Source organism: Tympanuchus pallidicinctus, unplaced genomic scaffold (genome assembly GCF_026119805.1).
Source record: "Tympanuchus pallidicinctus isolate F22 unplaced genomic scaffold, pur_lepc_1.0 scaffold38, whole genome shotgun sequence".
NCBI lineage: Eukaryota > Metazoa > Chordata > Aves > Galliformes > Phasianidae > Tympanuchus > Tympanuchus pallidicinctus.
The window spans coordinates 684,287-703,752 of NW_026294756.1; the positions used below are offsets into that span (position 1 = coordinate 684,287).

The 19,466-nt window shown below is 46.8% G+C and overlaps 1 protein-coding gene across 2 annotated transcripts; it reads right to left on the reverse strand.

Moving 5' to 3' along the window:
• Positions 1–22: 22 nt before the first annotated feature.
• On the reverse strand, positions 23–19,437 carry UPF1 (UPF1 RNA helicase and ATPase). Of its 2 annotated transcripts, none has more exons than XM_052699743.1 (24): positions 18,913–19,437; positions 14,159–14,301; positions 13,653–13,742; positions 12,943–13,110; positions 12,398–12,578; positions 11,843–12,004; positions 11,171–11,255; positions 10,920–11,018; positions 10,637–10,745; positions 9,646–9,805; positions 9,405–9,523; positions 8,985–9,149; positions 8,641–8,755; positions 8,315–8,458; positions 7,980–8,193; positions 7,652–7,769; positions 6,522–6,678; positions 5,403–5,545; positions 4,627–4,801; positions 4,105–4,186; positions 3,458–3,619; positions 3,020–3,237; positions 2,508–2,630; positions 23–2,403 (listed from the first exon to the last, which is right to left on the reverse strand). In XM_052699743.1, the coding sequence occupies exons 1-23, from the start codon at positions 19,135–19,137 to the stop codon at positions 2,511–2,513; spliced, it is 3,354 nt and encodes a 1,117-aa protein (XP_052555703.1). In that variant the 5' UTR covers positions 19,138–19,437; the 3' UTR covers positions 23–2,403; positions 2,508–2,510. The 2 variants fall into 2 exon arrangements, with proteins under 2 accessions (XP_052555703.1, XP_052555702.1); XM_052699742.1 differs by having other exon boundaries at positions 10,637–10,754.
• Positions 19,438–19,466: the final 29 nt, after the last annotated feature.

Genomic DNA, 19,466 nt, shown 5'->3' on the forward strand with positions numbered 1-19,466 from the left:
ATTGAAAGGTAGGGGGCCACCGTGAATGCAAGAGCTGTTTATTAATATTTTATTGATGACAAACAGGTTTAAAACAAACTGAGACAAAATCAAAAGAGTAACAGCGTGCTAGCACTGATGTCTGGATTTATAAAACTCAGAGTAACTGCTACAAAGGAAAAAAAACAGCAGAAGCAGAGGCAGGCATTCCCATCAGTGAAATAAAGGGGGGAGGGCGGAGGAGGGGGTTACATTACTCAATGGATTGCATTGCACAGAGGGTTACAGCTTCAACCTATCTGAAAAGTCTATGCAGCTACGCAGCCTACAGAAGGAAAAAAAAAAAATTAAAAAAGCCCTTCGGCAATGTTAATAAATAAAACAGTCCATCTCACAAGGAAGGAAGGTGGCCTGTGTCTCCATTCTTTCGCATTGTAGAAGTCTAAACGCTGGAGGCTTTTTATGAGCAAAGAATGGTTTTCGTTTCTGGAAAATTGGAGTTTATTTTGCAGTTCTTGAACCACGTTCACTGCAGGACTGAACACAAATGCTGAACACCTGTTCCATTCTATGTGCACGCTACTCACGTTTGTGGGTATGCTACACCAGGTCTGTGCTGGGGAAGAGACACTCCTGAAAACTACAGCAAATACAGGTGATGAAAGCGGGTCAACACTCTACAGAAAGGACAGTGATGAAAGGGCTTTCCCCCCAGATACAAAAAGTGGGTTTTACATCGCTTAAGTACATTCATATGAGAGGTATTTCGAGTTCCCCCCCCAAAAAAGACTAGAAACACTTGGAGCCCTTTGATAGAACGCTAACTTAATTCCAACCTTACAAACCCCGAGGTCAGAATCGCTCTGCTCGTCTCTGCCTGGTTGGGAGGCTGAGGTTGGCAGTTTGGGATCCGACCCAACCGGGTCTGCAGGAGCTGTGATTCTCTGCGCCGTTTCTAAAAAGGTTTAGACACCAATAAAATGCTCCCAGTGTTCCCATATGACTTATTTAAGATATGGGTACAACTCAGAAATTGGATGGCTTCTCTTATGTGCTGTTCTCAGTTCTGACTTCCAGCTATTTCTTCAGCCAGCACCGATGGCACAGCTGGGTGCACTACCTGACAAAGCAGCTCCGGGTTTGTTCTGCAACACCTGAACCTCGGCTATCTGCGTTCATCACCGAAGAAGCCACACAAAAGCCTACCCCGTTATCTCTAATTGTACCCATCTATCAGAGGCCACCTTCCAACAACTGCCTGCTTTGTCCATTTCTCCAACCTGCTTCGGTAACATTGTAGTCTTTACTTCAAAACCAATATAATCCCCAGTTTCCACTACTTCTTCCCCCCAGCTGAGGGAGCAGTAAAGCAGGCCTGTTAGCATCCTTTCCTCCAGGGCCGAAGGGCACAGGAACCCATCCCCTTTCAAGCGCAAAGTTCATCTCACAGAAAGGCTTGTTTTTCACAGAGTAGAGTCCAGACAGTAGCCAATTAAAGCATACAGAAAACACTTCGAAACCCTCCTCCTGCTCGAGCGCGCAGGCTCCTTCCATCTAACTGCTATCCGATGTAGGAAGAAGAGGCTGATTGCTGCAACTGTAAATCACACTGAAAGTTCTCAAGGTTGGTGCTCTAATTTAGTTTTGTTTTACACTTTTTGTGAGCTTCTCAGAACAAGGATCTCCCAGGTCCACCACTAAGAATTCAGAGACAAACTTCTAAAAATTCAGTGCTCCTTTGAAAGAATCTCTTTAAAACCACCTTGTCACGAAAGACCCATTCAGAATGCGGGCGGCACGATGACACTAGGATTTCAGAGCCAGCGCTGGACAACAAAACCTCCATCTCAGAGTTGAGCATCAGCTACGTTCCGCTGGATTTCTGCTTGGCCTGCTGTCAACTTAGGAACTCTCTCTCAGATACTCTGCTTCTAAAATGTAAACAGTTACTGCTAAAATATAGTACCCCTTGAGAACAACTCTGAGATGAGGGTTTTCCTCTCCCCATCTGCTCTGAAAAGTAATGCCCTGCTCGCAAAGAGAAGTATGGAATGAAGTGAAACCTGCTTAAGGCCCTTCTCTCGAGCTTCTTGGACTGGGGGAGCAGGGACTCAGCTGACCACTCATTGCAGGGTGAGTTGCCTTCCCCGTGAGGCGCCAGCCAGTCCGTCGTTGCTCTCTCTCCTCTCCGGTCAGTCTCCTTGTCTCAGTGAGCTAGCAGTGGGCTCTCTCGCGCGCTCTCCTTTCTCTCTCTCTCTCTCTCTCCTCTCCGTTGGTTGGTTTCTTTCTCCTGTTGATCTCACACAGTGGTGCTTCAGTTTTAGCAGTGGAAAACAGGTATCCATTTTATTTTATTTTTTTTATTACCCAGAATAAAATGCTGATGAACTAAGCTCCACACAAGCTTAGCTCTTCTTCCTCAACCTGAAAGCGAGAAAGCAGAACAAGAGTTGCATGACAGCCATCAGGAAACGGTTCTCAAGAGCTCCTATGAGGCAGGAGGGCAGAGGGGCGAGCGCAGAGCTTACACTCTAATACTGTGACAGTCCCGTCACTCCGCCATGTTGATACGCGCGTTCCCCCTGGTAGGTGGAGTCCTGTGACAGCGCCACGTCAATCTGAGACTTGAACTCATCACCAAGGTAACTGTCCTGGAAACGAGAGCGCGTGTCAAGCAGCACCAAGCTCCATGGGACCCCACAGAGCAGCCAACGTTAAAGAAAAAGCAACTTTTGGGTTTTAAAGTTCAGCCCCGTTCTGCTGCAGAATTGCTATAAGCTTCCAGCAGCACAAGGCAGCTGGAAGGGCAGCGGCTGAACGTCAGGGCTTGGGGTGAAATTGGTATGCAGCTCTGAGTTCTTTTGCTCAAGTATATTTTTGAAGCCCACCAAGTAGAAGGTAAGAAATGCTGCGGCCAAATTAACTGAAAATGGTTTAGTTTCTACTTTCCTCAACTCTAAGAAACAGAGATGTGCACACAAACAGAACACTGACATAAAACCCAGGAAAAAGGGCAGACCGACCGTGCATCACTGCTTACCTGTGATAATTCTGGTTGGGAGAGCCCAGGCTGACTCATCTGAGATGGCTGACTCATGGAGATATACCCCTGAGTCAGTGGACCCTGGGAGAAGGGCTGGGACACCACGTCTTGGCTCGCCTGGCTATTGGGAAGGTTTGATTGACTCGTTCCAGGAATCCCAAAACGATTTTTCTGGCGCCCACCACGACCGGTCTTCCCTTTGGGTGCCCCACGTCCTGGAAAAGCATTTATCCAAACCAACAGTGAGAAGCTTTACAAGCGTGTGAGAATCAGATGCTTCTACAAAGACTTGACGACTCGCTTCAGGCAACGCTTCTCATGGTGCTCAGTGCAGTAGGTGCAAAGAAATACAAGTTCACTCTCATCAGCACCGAAAGCATTATCCCACATCAGACCCACGCCGTGCCTTTGGCACTGTGCCCCCTGGCCCCATACCTGCAGCCGGGCCGTTGGCCTGCCCGAAGTACCCTGGTGGGGGCATTGGGGGCATCACGAGGTTGAAGGGGATGGGAATGTTCATAGCAGTGACGTGGCTGGGGCCTGCACTGATCATCCCGATCTGGTCGTGGGTTTGGAAGTACATGTTGGATGGGCGCCCTGGGGAGGGGGAAGTCACAGTTATTTCAAGCATCCCAAATACCCTGAAATTCACAGTCCTGCTTTTAACGGTAATGGGAGGACTTTAAGGAGGAAAAATAATACAAACAAAGGACAAGTCATCACTGCCACGAACCTGTGGGATTCGTAGCTCCCCATTTATCCCACACTCCCAAGTCTCAAAGAGACACAAGCAGTAGCCCCAATCCCATCACTCTTCTACAGTGCCATTCACCATTCCTACAACGCTGATAGCCCCCCTCACTCCTTATCTGCTCTTCAGACCAGGGAGTAACAGACGTTACTGCAACGTCAGGGGCAGCAAAATCCCTCCTCAAGAATTCCAACACCACGATCATTTTCAGTTTTTAACCCCCACGTTTTTCTGTATTTAAACATTTAAACATTTGCAGTTTGTAAGACATCCAACCCCAGGGACTAAGTGAAGAAATGGTGAATGGCGTTAATGCTGACAGCTTCTTTACCTTGACTGCTCCGGTCATAGACGGATCCTGGAATAATAGCTTCACGTGCATCATACATGGCAGTGGTCATGAAGCGGGCGCCCTGAAAGCATGGGAGGAGTTGGACAAAGCTTTAGCATCGAGCTGCACACTGTCACCGACTGCAAGGTGGGTAAAAACTCAGCAAAACCTCACAGATACTGTTTCTAATGTGAGAAAAACATCCAGCCATCGTCTCAACCACATGCTGACAACTCTCAACAGAAGTGCTTGTAAAAGCCTTAAGGAATGCTTGTATAACGAACTTACACAAAGTAATTGCACCATGTTTCATGCATCTCAGAAGTCACCCCATGTAAAATTCTGCAGTGCATAAAGACAAACTGCTTCACTTAGAAACTGCAGTTTACTTTGCTACAGCCCATTTACTGGGCAACACAGGTGTGTGAGGGCATGGAGGTGTCTGTTTATTCCATCCACTTATGGCTGTCAATGCTCAGTTACCTGCCACAGACATCTGAGAAACAGGAAAGGCCAACTTACTGGGTTGATGGTGTTGACAAGTTTTCGGGGCTTGCTGAATTGCATGAGGCTCTCCCGGAGGTTATTCAGTGGTCCTTCCACCAGAACCTTCTGCTCCTTGTAGTAATTCAGCAGGTGATTCCAAAGTGGTTGTTTAGACAGAGCTTTCGGGTTCCCAACAATAATTACCCCATACCTATGGAAGAACAAACAGCGAAACTAAGATCAGCTTACAGAACAGGACAAAGAACTCCAGAGAAGCCTGTGACAGGAAGTATAGGAGACCCTGACCCAACTGTTCCTGTATACAAAGGATTTCTGTACACTTGGAAGCTTGTGATTCCTGAGAGGCTGGCCGCAGCAATCTCCTGCCTTCTCCAGGCTTGTCAAACACGTCACCATGCTCACCAGCCACGTTACATTGTTTTAGAACTGAGCAGATACCAAGGGAAGCCAACCAGCGCACTGCTGACTTCTCAGCAGCTTCCCTTCTTAGCAACCAAACTCATTCTAAGAAAAGGAAAACTGTAACAACGGCTGCTGAGACAGAAAGGAGCGAGTGAAGGGCAGACTACTTCTGTCCTGCAGACAAAGGGGATGAGCATGCTGGACTCTACACTCTCCCAGTACAAAACAGGAATGCTGACTGATTTAAGACTGCTCTTGTAAAGTTGAATCATTTCCATACTCCCTTCAAGGCTCCCTTTAAACAGGCAGAGGAACAGGCTTACCACCCTCAGAACACAGCCCTTAGTAGCTCCCCTCTAAAACAGAAGATCTGTCCAATTTTACCTTACCTTGCTCTTGTAAGAGCCACATTAAGACGCCTGGGGTCATTCAGAAATCCTATCCCTTGGTGTTCATTGGCCCTCACACAAGACAGGATAATAAAGTCCTTCTCTCGTCCTTGGAAGGCATCCACGCTTGCAATTTCTACTTCCTAACACAGAGGAGAACACGTAAATCATGGAAGCACGTAAGGGCTGTACTACCAACAGGTTTACAAGGCTACTGGCTGCACACTAACAGTTCCATCATTTGGGAAAGGTGCTGTTTTTTGTCATGCCAGATGATCTGATAATTCCACTGCCCACTAACGAGCTTTCCTAAGGGAGAATGGAGAGTCTCAGTTTAAGACAAAGAATTTTATGTTCATGTCCTTTATGGTGCTTGCATTTCCCCCCTACAACTGGCACCTGCTTCAGACAGCAGCCCTTCTCCAAGTGCACTGCCAGAACGAATTTGGCTATCCCAAAACCTCACAGCAATACAGCTGCAGATCAGTACTGCTGCTCCCAGCCACTGAGAAGCCTGAATCAGAGGGACACATCATCCCTAGCAGGAGCAGAAGTATTTCCACCAATTTTTGCTTCAATGAAAACACTGCCCAATTATTTCAATTATTGCAAAAGAAACTGCATTAAACACCTAAGCAGCTTGTCTGTAGTGTAGCAATGTGTTGTAGTGTGTGGTGGAGGAGGTCCACTCAGAGGACACACTCCTAAGGAAACAAATGGCTGAACATTAGAATTTATGGTGTTCAACTTCCTGTGTGTCTCCCAGCTTGAGACATTTTTCCACAGCTGAAGCACTGCTGACCTTTCCCTTCTGTGCCTCAATGAGCCTCAGAGGATGGACTCATCCAAGCTCTCCTTTCAACAGAACCTCACTGGGCTTTCTCCATTATTTGGCAAACTGCTCTCCTCAAACTTACTGGCATTTGCTAACTCCTGCATTACCTTCCCTTGAACTATTTTACCTAAGGTCAATTAAAATGCTCAGAAGTTACTGAAGAATAAACAAATTTGGTCTGAGAAGCCAGAACAAAAATGAAAGCATTTGAGTTTCACAGTGTCTCAGCTTCTCAGCTTCTTTCTACCATCAAAGGTTCTCTTGTTTGTGCAATGACTCCATACCTGGTAAAGTTTTGTATGCAAGGAACCACTGAACTGCATGTACTGCACCAGATAGGATCGCTGGCCTTCATAAGGAGTAATAATGCCAATCTGATCAGGTTTGGCACCAGCTTTCAGAAGCTTTGTAGTTATCTTCTCCACGTTGGCAGCTTCCGTTCTAGAAAAAAAAAGATTCATTTATTTAATTACAGCATTAGGTCTAAACATTTTCAGTGAATGGGGATAGAAAACCTCAACACGTGTGCTGTGCCTTCTTTCACAAAGGCTCCTTCAGAAGGAGATCATTTTTACACCACGGCACTCTGCCACTCAAATATTAGTTCAGCTTAAGCTCTGCAAGAACATTCCCTGCTATCACCTCTCGCTACAAACAGATGCTCTCAGCCAAAAGTTCACACCTCAGAAGAGGTCACAACGCACACTGATCCTGGAATCTACATCCACCTTTTCAGTACTGCACAACTAAACTTCCTGGAGAAGCAGAACTCAGAACGGCCATCACTCTTCTGAAATGCAGTTCTCAGAGTTAAATGTATGCTTGTACTTTGAGTGAGACCAGGAGAAGTGTTCCAGCCTGCTGTACAAACAGATCCTTCAGTTCTTTTATCTTGAAGTTTTAAATATAGAACGTTTTTGAACGCCATTGCTCTGTGAGCCAACAGTTGTGCCATTTGTTTGTGCACAGTCTGCCTTGCTGCATTCAGCACTCCTGCACACACAATTCAAGCAGCAGACAGGTTAAAAATATCACAGCAGATACATTTTGTAAGCTGGTCTGGTTCTTCCTTCCAGGCACGCAAACAAATGCATGTAAAGCAAAGGAGCAGTGTTAGAAGCTCATTCACTGGAAAAGTTTGGATGTGCAGAACAAAGGGATAGGAAAAAAATGAAATTCCCAGCTCTCCACTGCTCTCTTGCTACCTTCTCCTCTTTCAACATCCACCCATTAGGACTTCGTTTCAGGAGCTACTGGAATTCAAGCTTTGAAATGGGCCTCAACCAGCACTTCCTGGGTGCAAAACGCAGTCAGTTTGCTTCTGTTTTGAATTTATGCCTTTTATATAAGGCACTTAATTGTCCCACACTCATACTATCAGTATTTCTATGTAAATCTCAGTATTGATTTTTACCTGTTCAAGTAAGAGGTGCCTGAGCTGGCGATTTCTTCCTGCCCTTGTGTAACATAGAAAAACATTGGCTTGTCTGGCTGCGGCCACTGGAAATCAAACCCTTTCTTCACACGGTCAGCTGAAGAGCACAAAAGTAATGAAGTTAATACTGCTGTACTAGAAAATCACTTTCACAGCAATGCCTCAAAGAGCCAAAGCCATCAGGGTGGCGGCAGTTCCCTTGCTAACTGAACAACAAAAAAAAACTCATCTGAATTAAAGAATTTTTCCTTCAATCCTTAATGAACTGAAGAGAAAGGAATCTGCAGGAAATGCCATTCTTACTCACCTGCAGTGACACCATTCTGGAGCGAACCCTCATAGAAGATGTTGGATGGGAAAGCACTCAGGGCCGGGTGCATGCGGTACTGCACCTGCAGGCGGATGGGGCGAATCCCCAGCACCACCAGCCTCTCAAACAGGGACTGAGACAGGCCTGCCTTGGCAGCTTTCTTACACATCACAACAGGCCCCAGCTGGCAGTGGTCACCTACAAGAATAAGCTGTGGAAAAGAAAAATTCACTGCTGATGACAGTGCAGGTACCAGAGTTTGGATTTTCTGCCCAAACTCCTGCTTCACCTATTCATAAATCAGACTTTAAAGGGAATCCAGCGGCTCCTACCTGCTTTGCTCCCAGCACAACTGGCACCATGCACTCTGGCTCAGTGGCCTGGGTGCTTTCATCGATCAGAATGGAGCGGAACTGCATTTTTGCAAGCCTTGGATCACCAGCTCCCACACACGTGCAACAGATCACATCTGCATTCTGAGACAGAAACACAACCCAAATCAATCAAGTGGGATAAGAGAACACTTTCATACAGAAGGCCACTGAATACCATCCCAGGAATCTCGCCCTAAGTTAAACTGTGTTCTGATAGCTGCCAACAAATTGCAGCTAAGTGGGAGAAGGCAGTAACAGGACTGTTGTATCTGGTGGAACTTTACCATGAGCAATTCACGCTCTGCTGTTCGTTTCAGCGCACGGTAGCGTTTCTCATCGGCAGATGACAGTTCTCCAGTTTCATCTTTAAGTTGTTGCAGCTTCTGAAGCTCTGGCATGCTGCAAAAATGGAATTTCGCATTATAATCTAATTAACAACAGCTCCAGCTCACAGTGAAGCTCTTTACATATTGCCACAGAAACAAGAAAACGTATTTGCAAAACTAAAAATGACTTTTGTACAGAGCAAAATATATACCATCACTGCCAGAGCTGTTAAAACAACTGCATCCATCACAACACCCGAGGTTTGGGTTTTTTGGGGTTCTTCCCCTCTGCCCCTCCTTACCTATCCATGTTTCTGATCTGGTTATGCAGTGCCAAGAAGGATACAGGTGAGTCAATTGCCTCACGGCTTTTAGCACACAGCCGAACCACTTTCAGACCAGTCTGATGGATCTTCTCTGTCAACTGATCTACAGCAATGTTACTTGGAGCACACACTAACACAGGCCTTGGGGGAAAAAAAAGGCAAAAAAGTCTCAGTGAACTGTAAGCTTCTTCCTGCAACAGAGTGTTAACACACATGCTCCCTAAAAATAAGCTACCGATGAGTATCTTCTGATTTAAGCTCAGATCTTCACAGAACACATTTCTAGCAAGTCTTTCCAGTTCAAGGATACAGACTGCTTAAGTGCTTAAATGTGAGCTGATTCTCTGGACCAATCACGAGGTAACCTCACGCATAAAGATTCAGAGAAGTTCTTACCCATTGCCCTGTCTAGCCAGATGATAGACAATGGTAGCTGATGTCACTGTTTTTCCAGTACCAGGGGGACCCTGGATAAGGCTCAGAGGACGCTGCAGGACGGTCTTCACAGCATAAACCTGTGGAATTATTTTAATGCTATTCAGTATTCCTTGCACAGGAAATTACAAGGTCGTTCAACCTTCAATCATAAATCCTCCATTGTATTCTTTGCATGTAGAAAGAAGGAACATGAGGGTACCTGAGAATGGTTGAGATCAGGAAGTCCTTGTGCTGTGAAGCGCTTTGGCAACTGGCATTTAATAATAACATCTTCCACCTCGTGGCCCAACAGTTTGTGATAGATGTATCCTGACACTGAAGTCTCATCCACAGCAAATGTTTTTAAAGCACTCTGCATTCTGAAATGAGCAAAGGACAAAAAAATAGAACCGAATCAGGATTACCTCAGATGAAATTATGCACAAGAGTAGAAGTTAATCAGCCATCAGACAAATTAAAGCCTATCTTTTGGAAAAAAGACAATGCAGAGATCTGACAACAGAATTAAGAGACCAAACATTAGACTTCCAGAACACGGATCTTTGTTTCCCCAGTGTGCATCCTACAAACTGTAACCACAAGCCTGCAGTGGAACTGGGCTCTGACAGTTTGCAGTGGAAGTTTTAGGTGCAAGATATGAATAAAAGCTGTACTCAGTACCTCTATTTAAGGACAACAAACTCCTATCTCACAACATGCACTGCAGACACACCTCAAGCCCACAGACCCCACAGCTGATCCAGCTTCCTTGAAACTTCAGTTTATCAAAGTGATTCAAAATTGAGGAGATAAATAAGAACGCAGAGCGCTTCATGCCTGCATTAACAAACAGAACCTCAGACGTTTTTCTTCTTACATCCCAAATGCTACTAAGCTTGAGGTTCATTTTTCACCTTGGATCCACAGGTTACATGAATGTACTGCCAAAGTCCCTGAACGTACTTTCAAAGTGAGAAACACTGACAGCCCGGAATTCAACTGAACGTCACCACCTCTAACAACACTTAGAGCTGCTGCTCTGAGAAGCAGGCACCACGTTCATGACCTTGATGCATTCAGCACACTCCCTCTGATTGCTGGTATAATGAAGCAATACATCACCTCTCGTTCAAAAACCCCACTGAAGTTAGAAGGAAAAATACACACCTACTGAACCCATTATCTGCTGAGTTTAAGTGCTTTCTCAGTACCTGTCAAATGAAGTAGACTTCCACACAAAATCCACTTGGAAGTTGTGAGTAACCTCCACTGGGGCTCCAACGCTGCTCCTCAGCTCGATGGCAATCTCATCACCATAATCTGTAGAACCTCGTTAAGTAGTAATCTGCAGCAAACATCTGAATGGTATTTTTCCCGATTTCCATTTATTCAGAAGGCGCCCGCTAATCACAATGGTTTCAAAATTACTTATGTACACAATTTAGGAGTTCCTCAGAGATAATTTAACCTTAAGGCTCACTAAGTAAAGGATACTATCAGGAACTTTGATAACATGGCCGATTCCTTTCCACAGAGGGGCCAGGTCTCCTTTGTACCTCAAGCAGATCTCATCTCCTTGCATAAGACGCATATCTACAAAGGAGAGAGAAAATAATCTCAGAACATCCACAGCAACAAAAACCTACAGGACTATCTCATACCCCAGGCCACTGCAGTTCTTTAAATGCTGATGTTATTCACCAGGTACAAAAACCAGACAAAACACGCAGCTGAGCTGTCATTACCTGAATCAGTCTTTGGCAGAGTGAAATAAGCAATTCTTTTCTTATTCAAGCCCAGGTCCCATCTGACTGTGATGTTATCTTGGGTCTAACAGTAAAGAAAGAGCACATATTATGTTCTTAAAGAGCTGCTTATCAACTACCACAATCCTCACGGTTCTAAACTTCAAAACAGTGGAGAAACACAAAACTTGCTGTTCCTCTGTCACCAAACAAACTTCTGTGTTTATCACTATGGGCTGTACTCACACCACCTGCAGAAGTTCGTTCTGTTTCAAAGACAATGTATTTAGTTAATGAGAAATGTGTTGGCATCACCACCTGTGTCAGTTTTGTAAAAACTCTTCAGTGTCCCCAACATGTTACAAGCTTGACTGGGAAGTGACTGGTGCAAAGGTAAGTGAATGTTGTGAGGAAAAGAACGTAACAGAAGGTGGCCAAGAAGCAGTTCTGACAAAGAATACAATTCCAGGAGAGACAAACTTTGAATTCAGAAGACCTTAAGTGATGTTTCAAAGTTTTCCCTGTGATCGCACATTAATATTACTGTTAATTACTGTCATGTCTTTATTACAGTAATATTACATTTATTTCATTTTAGTTTTTCCTTCCATTCTACTAAGTGAGAGAACTGGTCAGAATTCCCCTCTAACAGGCATTTTTCAAGCAGATTACCTGAGACTCCTTAAGCTTCTTGTCATAGTCTGCCTCAAGCTTGACTAGAGGACCAAATATATTTTGGTATTGATAAGCATCTTCGTATCTAAGCAGGACGTGCTGTGGCTCTTCATCAACACCAGGCTTTTCTAAGTCCTCAAGGGTTGCAGATGGATTTTCCTAAGATTTAACACACAAGAGTGCTGTTTCAAAGTTTTAAGCACAAACAAGTGATAATAAACTGCTAAAACCATGCTGAAGTGTTATGTCATGCTCACCTACATGCAGCAAAGTTTGTTTTGCATTAACAGGTACATAAAAAGCTCTGAAAAAGCAGTGACTGACTACAGACTGACTGACAGAACCTGAAGATGAAGCTTTCCTACTTTAACACGTGATTTCTCTAGTCAATTCCCAGTTGTGTTGCTTGTCAAAAGGGAAAGGTTTGAACTTCATGTATATTAGGCTCTGTTTCCTGCCTTACACTGCTGCTAAAACAGCCTTGTCCCTCCTTTTAAGACACAAAACCAGCACTGAGTGAAACATCATTGGTATTTGAAAAGTGGGAAATACCTTCCAGAGTTCTTCCAGTTTGTTGATCTGCTGAGCTGTAATCTGACGTGCTCTCAGCTGCTCCTGCTCAGATGGAATCTTTACCAGCCACGAGAGGAAACAGCGATCTTGGATAAGAGGCTGCCACTGTGAACTGTCCCAGTTTATATCCTTTAAACTGCTCTGACTTGCACATGGCTGCCTGCACAACCAAAATATTGAGAAAAATTATTAGACGACTGTAAGGGAATCTACCAAAGCATAAGAACATGTTTAACACATTCTTCAAACACGCCTGGTTAAAAGAAGAAAGCCAACACCAGTGGCCTGCTGAGCCAATTCATCAGTTCCTGCACTTGGTACTTCAACACTGCAGAGGCAAGGTATCCTAAACATTAGTTCTCCTGTATTTCTACAACTGAAAAAAGCTCAGCATCTCAAATACTAAATGTGACACAGTGATAAAAGGAGACCAGAGTGTAAAACCAGGTACCAAGTGAAAGCCGAGGGTTGCCATTTAGAAATCCAGTTGTGCAACACTTAAACACTGCAATAAATTCTCTCACCTGCACAGCAAAACAACCACAGAGTCTGCCTTAGCTGGAATAAAGCCAAGGAGAAACACATTACGACACCCGCAGTTGTAACATTCCAGGACAGTCTCTCCTAGAGGCCCATCTTTATGGAGAGTCACCTCCTTGCACTTCGCTCTCACCAGATGGTTGACAATGTGGCTGAAACCAGAGAGGATCCGTATTTATAAGCAGTCAATATGAAAACCAGATTTAGTCCTAACTTTATGTAACACAGCAATTCAGTCATTATTAAGAGATAAACAAAAACCTATTCATACTCTGGCAGACTTTAATAATCTCCTGCTCTTTTCATCCAGGCCAAGATGACTGCTAAGAGTTTCAGTATTTCTCCACGAATTTCTGCACGAATACTTCAAAGTGAATGTGAAAGAAGGGGCAACGTACAAGAAATTTATTGCTGTTTGGAAGCAGCTTCCTGAAGCTCCACAGAGCACAGCATCTGTTACAATTTTCTGCAAGAGCACAGGGGGAAGAAGCAGTGAGCTCAAGCCCAAAAGTCGTTCAAGTTGTGCTGAGGTGGAGCTGTAAAAGCTCATAACAGGAAAATGTAGAGGTTGGAGGCTCACATTCAAGTCACGAGAATTCGACATCGTGGAAAATGTAAGTCACACCCATTATGCATTTCAAAACAAACACTACAGCAAGTTTGCCCATCTCATTTCCATCATTTAATCATTTACCTGCCAGATGTATTTCCACGCCCATTACAGAACCACTTTTTGCTGGTGTTGCAGTAAACCACACAGGCAGGGTCATGGATACCACAGTAACTGGAATTAAAACGAGATGAGGAAGTCATTGGGAAATTATTTATGGGACAATGCAAAAACAAGATCTGAATTACCCAGAAGTGTACAAAATAAGGGGAAGTAAAAATCAGGAATCATGAGAGTGGCTGGAAGTACCAAACACACGAGTTAAACTTCTGGTTTGAGGCAAGCTCTTTAACTATTTCCACCATTACCATTTCTAGGAAGGCTCAACTCTGCAGCCCTTAGAAGAGAGGCCCAGGAGCTCAGCAGAGCAGCACTGTCAGCGCACACAGGAGCTCAGCAGAGGGCACTCACTGCCTGCCAGCAGGCAGCTGCCTCCAGGGAAGCTGCTTTCAAAATTCCAACCATCCTCTGAGCACTTCATGCCCCCACCTTCTGGAAGCAGCCAGCCTGATGCAAAGATCAGGTCTCACCTGCAAGCATGCACAGGAAGATCCTTTGTATAGTAAGTATCTTCTTCATCTTCTTCAAAGTTCAGCTCTGCCAGAAGCTGGCTGGTTTTAGCGACGTTATCATCCACTGCTCCGTTCTGCAGAATGCCATCAGGTCCATTAACCTGCAGTACAAGGTCAGTGCTCAGGTCATACTACCAAAACACGCTCAGAACAAAGCCAAGAGCGGGAATCCCTACTTTGCTGTGTAAAAACTTGTCTTGAATTCAGGAAGTTCTCAGAAGAACAGAAAACCGATGAGTTGGAAATACAGCCTACATCTACCAAAAATCATCATATATACGTTGTATATAATTGATACTTGCTTCATCAGCTCCTACTTTACAGGAATACTGAAGTGTCAATTCACACAACTAAATTACTTTTCTTCAGATTATGTTTTGTCTATCCACCAAACCAGAAGCACAACTTCACAACATGACAACAGGAAGCAGGGGACCAAGACCTACTCCAATGCACACCTAAGGAAAAGCCAGAGCCAGAAATAACAGAAGCTGGTTCTCAGCAGACTGCCCAGCTCCCCAAGCAGCATCATTTGTGCAAGGCATACCACCTGCACTGCATGCAACCAAACACATACCTGTGTAATGCACCAGGTGTGACAACCACCACTGCATTACCCAAACATTGCTTTAGCCACCACACTATTTCCTTCAAAACAAAGAGGCTTCTTTAAGTTACCCAGGAAACACACAAACTCCATTCAAACTAACACAGCCCAAGCTCTCAGAGCAGTGCCTTTCACAGGCTGCCTGGCTAAGGCAGCACACACACAGCAGGTGCTCCCTCTTTGCACTGACTTTGCTACCTGCCAGAACCACAAAGTTCCGCGTCAGCACATTTGACACATCAAGCCCTGGTCCTGTTAAAAATAACTCCATTTTGGCAATACTTAGCACAGTGCTTTTACCACCAGGAAGGAGCACCAACAGGTGTGAATGTCACAAATCAGACTTCAGCATAACTCAAGCAGCCATTGTCCCTTGGGACTCCTTGGCTTCCAGTTCCATTCGGCCACAGCAACCACAGCTCTGCAGACCGACTGTCACGGCAGGAGCTGCAGCAGCTCAACATTTAATAGCATCTTCAGAGCTGCTCTAATGCAAACATCAACTTTAAATACAGTGATATTAAAGAAAATATGAACATAGCTTATTAATTGATCTTAGAATAGGTGGAGACTAATGGAACAAGTTAACCCAAACTTCTTAGAAGTGTGGAGAGGACACTCCCAGGGCAGGTGCTGTCAGCCTGCTCTCAAGAGGCCTCACATGCCATTACTGACGTTAGCTGACAAGCACCATCCATTTTTTTGGAAGCTTGCATATCATTCAGGGCTGTCGAGCAAGCAGCCAGTGCAATTGCAGAGCCCTTTTTTTTTTTTTTAAGGCAGGAGAGCAGAAGGAATGGCAGCACACACAGATCTCTCGTCCTACATCAGCACAGCACTCGGGCGCGCAGTGATGTCAGCACGACGGCACCCATCTGTCAGCAGCAGGACCCAGCAGCCGGGCCGTGCCTCAGCAGGCACACAGGAAGGAAGTGGCCCAACTATTGTTCTCAACTTGCTGCCATGTCAGCCTGCGTGCGCGTTATTAAAATCTGGCAGCACCAGCTGTTGTGTAAGATTTGGGGGGGGATTCTCTATTTTAAATGTGTTGACTGAAACTTCTGGCACAGCAAGTTTAGCAGCCACGCCAAGCAACCTGCACGGCTCTGAGAGCTGCTGGTTCCTCCCCTGCTCCTCACAGGTCTCCACGGTCCTGCTGCACACAGCAGCAGTGCTTGGGGGAGCTGAGCCGCACTCCAGCACGGCAGCTGACCCAATTAACACCGCAGCAAGCAGTGACCGTGCGGAGCCCCAGCTGGGTGACAGCAGCTTCCTCGCCATTCTTCTGGCTGATGTGCCCACCCACACAGCAGCTCATCAACAGGCAACAGCCATCAGCACAGCTGCACTTTAAAGCAGTACGTGTCAGGCTGCAGCAAGAGAAACGACAACAGCTAGGCAAGGATTCTGCTGGGATCTTGCTACCAGACAGCGCTCAGCTGTGGCACTGCACCCCAGCACTGTGCAGCACACACGGCACGGCCAGGCATGCCGCCCTGGCACAGGGAAGTTTTTCTCACGCTTTAGAAAAACACACACTTGTGGATTTGCACAACTATTTGTTGTTGGGAGAGACTCCACTGACACCGTGTGACATTCGCGGCGCCGTAAAATCTGTTGTGCTTATTTGATCTCCCTTTCAGAACGAGGGAAGGTGCATTGCTGAGAGCATTCAGCCTCACGGCAGCACAGAGCTGTTTCACAACGGGGGTCCGAGCAGCATTTGCTAACACCGAGGCTGGGGACTGCAGGAAACCCCAAGCCAGCAGCAGGGCTCGCCATGCCCACACTCAGGGCACCACCAAGCGGGCTCCCAGCACCAGGCACAGAGAAACATGCTGCCTCCTCCCACCAGAACCGAGTCCTGGCCCGAGGGAGCAGGGAAACAGTGTGGATATGATCAGAATTTATCTTATTGCAAATCAAATATGCTAATTAGTTTGTCTAATCATCAGAAAACTGTATTTCCACTGTTTACAGAAAACAGGAGGCGTTGCTCCTGCATTGCTTAACCTCTGCCTGCCTTTTGTCACTCAGACACTAATCCGTGGTAACAGCATCCTCTTAAACTGTTAGTTAAGTATATGCTGAGAAACAAAGCTTTCAGAGCAAGGCTCAAAGAATGCTTTCTAAAGAAACGAGGGGCTCTGCACTGCCCAACTCATCTTTCAATGAGTTTCATTTCAATCCACAGGGCACTAAAAAGGTATCAGAAAATGGAACAGGAGTAAAAAATAATATCCCTTCCATGTTTATCAGGATGAAATAATACTTATTCCAACTTTGTTCACAATCACAGTCAAACTAGGCAAAATCGTATGCAGCCTGGGAGATTTAGATTTAGATACGCTCCTGCCAAAAGGCATTAACGAGCTCACATTATCTACCCGAGGAGGCAGAACCTCCCTGAGAATCCTTCAGCCGGCCCCTTTCTGATCTCAGCGCTGATGAGAACGCTGAAAGGCAGAGCTCCAAACAGAGCACAGGCGCTGGGTTTCGCTGAGCTCCGACATCACCGTGCTCCCAAATCCCCACTGGAACAACAGCCTCCCCTACCCCAAATTTACACAGCATGGGGACAACTGCAAAACCCTGCACTGAAATAAAAGCACTCAGCCATTACAAACATCCTCTGCTTCCTGCCTGCCAGGACGGATGCTTACAGACACGCTCATACCTGGATGTGCTCTCCAGATTTTCCTTTTTCCCTTCTTACTTCAAAGGCTTTTCAAACATGTTTAGACAAAAAGCAAAACGAATCCTCTTCCCTTGCCTTCTGCACTCTCAGACTCATTCTGGGGCGGTTTTTCTTCTTCTATCCAAACTCTTTACTGAGAGTTCTAGAATGATCACAACCATCAGAGCTTTAAAAACTACGATTTTACTCCAAACACCTTTTTAATCAAATAACACACGCACTAACTACAAACACAAAAACACTAACTACAAACTACAAACACAAGCAACAATTCAAACGGGAAAAAGGCTTGTTTTGCCCAACAGAACTCAAGAGCTACAAGTAAACACAAAATAAAGCAAACAGCCCACAAGAGCTCAGCTCTAAATCCACATTATGAACACTGACTGGAGAGAGTCCCAGCACAGCCCTGGGCCTGGGCCCAGCACTGAGGCAGCACAATTCCACCTGCCCTGCACACCTGAGGCTGCCATTCACTCACTGCTTTAAGTTTACTCATTTCTGTGTCACTTACAGACCCCAACAGATCAGTCTTGGAAAATAAAGTTAAAAAAAAAAAAAACGAATCCCCTCTGACTGCTTTTGGTGCAGGATGAGGAGCTGTTATCTACAGCATTTCAATTCCTCCAGCGTTCTGAAACGCAGACAATCTACAAACATTTAATTGTTAACACCAGAACTACTTAACAATTTATAACGATATAATGGAACTTAATACATTCCAAGATATACAAGAGCAGCCCAACTTTTAAAAAAGCACAAAACAGCCTCTCAGGTGTGGCTTTCGGGCTTCTTTTCTCCTGCTATAGACAGTCAAGAAGCAACACAAGGACAAGCAGCGTTTCCTTTTATAACACTTCTTAGTTTCTGGCTGCACAGCCCAGTTCCCTCTTTTCTTTCACTTCTGCGAAGTGTTAAAGCGGAATCCCGGCCCTCATCGGGCGGCGTTAAGAATTCTCCCCTTTCTCAGCCTCGAGGACCTCCGCACACCAACCGCAGGCACTACGGGCTGTCACTGCCCTACAGCCCCAAACAAAGCCGCCCGGCAACCCCGCAAAGAGAAAGAGGCCCTCTCGGAAAGGACCCGCTTTCTGTCAGAAAGAAATCCAGCTCCGCTTTCAGAGCGCTCAACTCCTCACAACCAAAGAGGAGGCGGAGGCGCGTTCGTTTCAACAAGAAAACAAACCGAAATCCTTCCACCCCGGCAGCGCTCCTCGCTCCGTATCGCGACTATCGGGACAGCACGGCGATATCGCGACTATCGCGACAGCCCCGCTCCCGCAGGCCCCGCCGCCCTGGCCCAGCGCTTCCCCTCTCGCCCCGCTCCCGCCCGCCCCTTCCGCGCTCCCCCCGGTGGCGGCGCCGCCTCACCCCGCCCCCCCCCCCGGCACCCCGCGGCGGCCTCACCTGGGCCTCGATGGGGCCTGCAGGGCCCTGCCCCGCTCCCGGAGCGCCTTGGGCCTGGCCGGGCCCCGCCTGCCCGGCTCCGGGCGGGGTTTGGGTCTGGCTGGGGAGGGTGAAGTCGGTGAACTCGAACTCGGAGCCCTGCGTGTCGGCGCCGAGCAGCTCGGCCTCCTCTGTGTCCAGGAAGGTGAGGGTCTGCGAGCTGGGGCCGTACGCTTCCACGCTCATGGCGGCGGCGGTAGAGAAGAGAAGCGGCGCTTCCGCGCGCTCCCCCCGCCTCGGCCGGGCCGCGCCTCACGGAGCCCGGGCGCCGCGCTACGCTAGCGGCGGGATCCGCCGCGCACACCAGGCCGCGCCCCCGAGAACCGACCGCCGAAGAGACCCCCGCTGCCCCGCTCGGGCGGCCCCGAACGCGGCCGGACCGACGGCGGAAGGAGCCGGAGCCGGGGAACGGAACCGAGAGCCCCGAGACGCCGCGAGAGGAACCGTCCGGCCGCCGCGCGCCAGGCCAGCAGCGGTGACGCGGAGCGCACGGCGGACGCCAGCACGGCCCGTGC

Excerpts from the sequence above, each read along its gene's own strand:
- UPF1 (XM_052699742.1), bottom strand. The coding sequence starts at position 19,137 with ATGAGCGTGGAAGCGTACGGCCCCAGCTCGCAGACCCTCACCTTCCTG. Across the intron at positions 12,005-12,397 it reads AACTGGAAGAACTCTGGAAG|GAAAATCCATCTGCAACCCT; the intron begins GTATTTCCCACT and ends GTTAAATCTTAG. Across the intron at positions 5,546-6,521 it reads TGCATACAAAACTTTACCAG|GAAGTAGAAATTGCAAGCGT; the intron begins GTATGGAGTCAT and ends CCTCTGTGTTAG.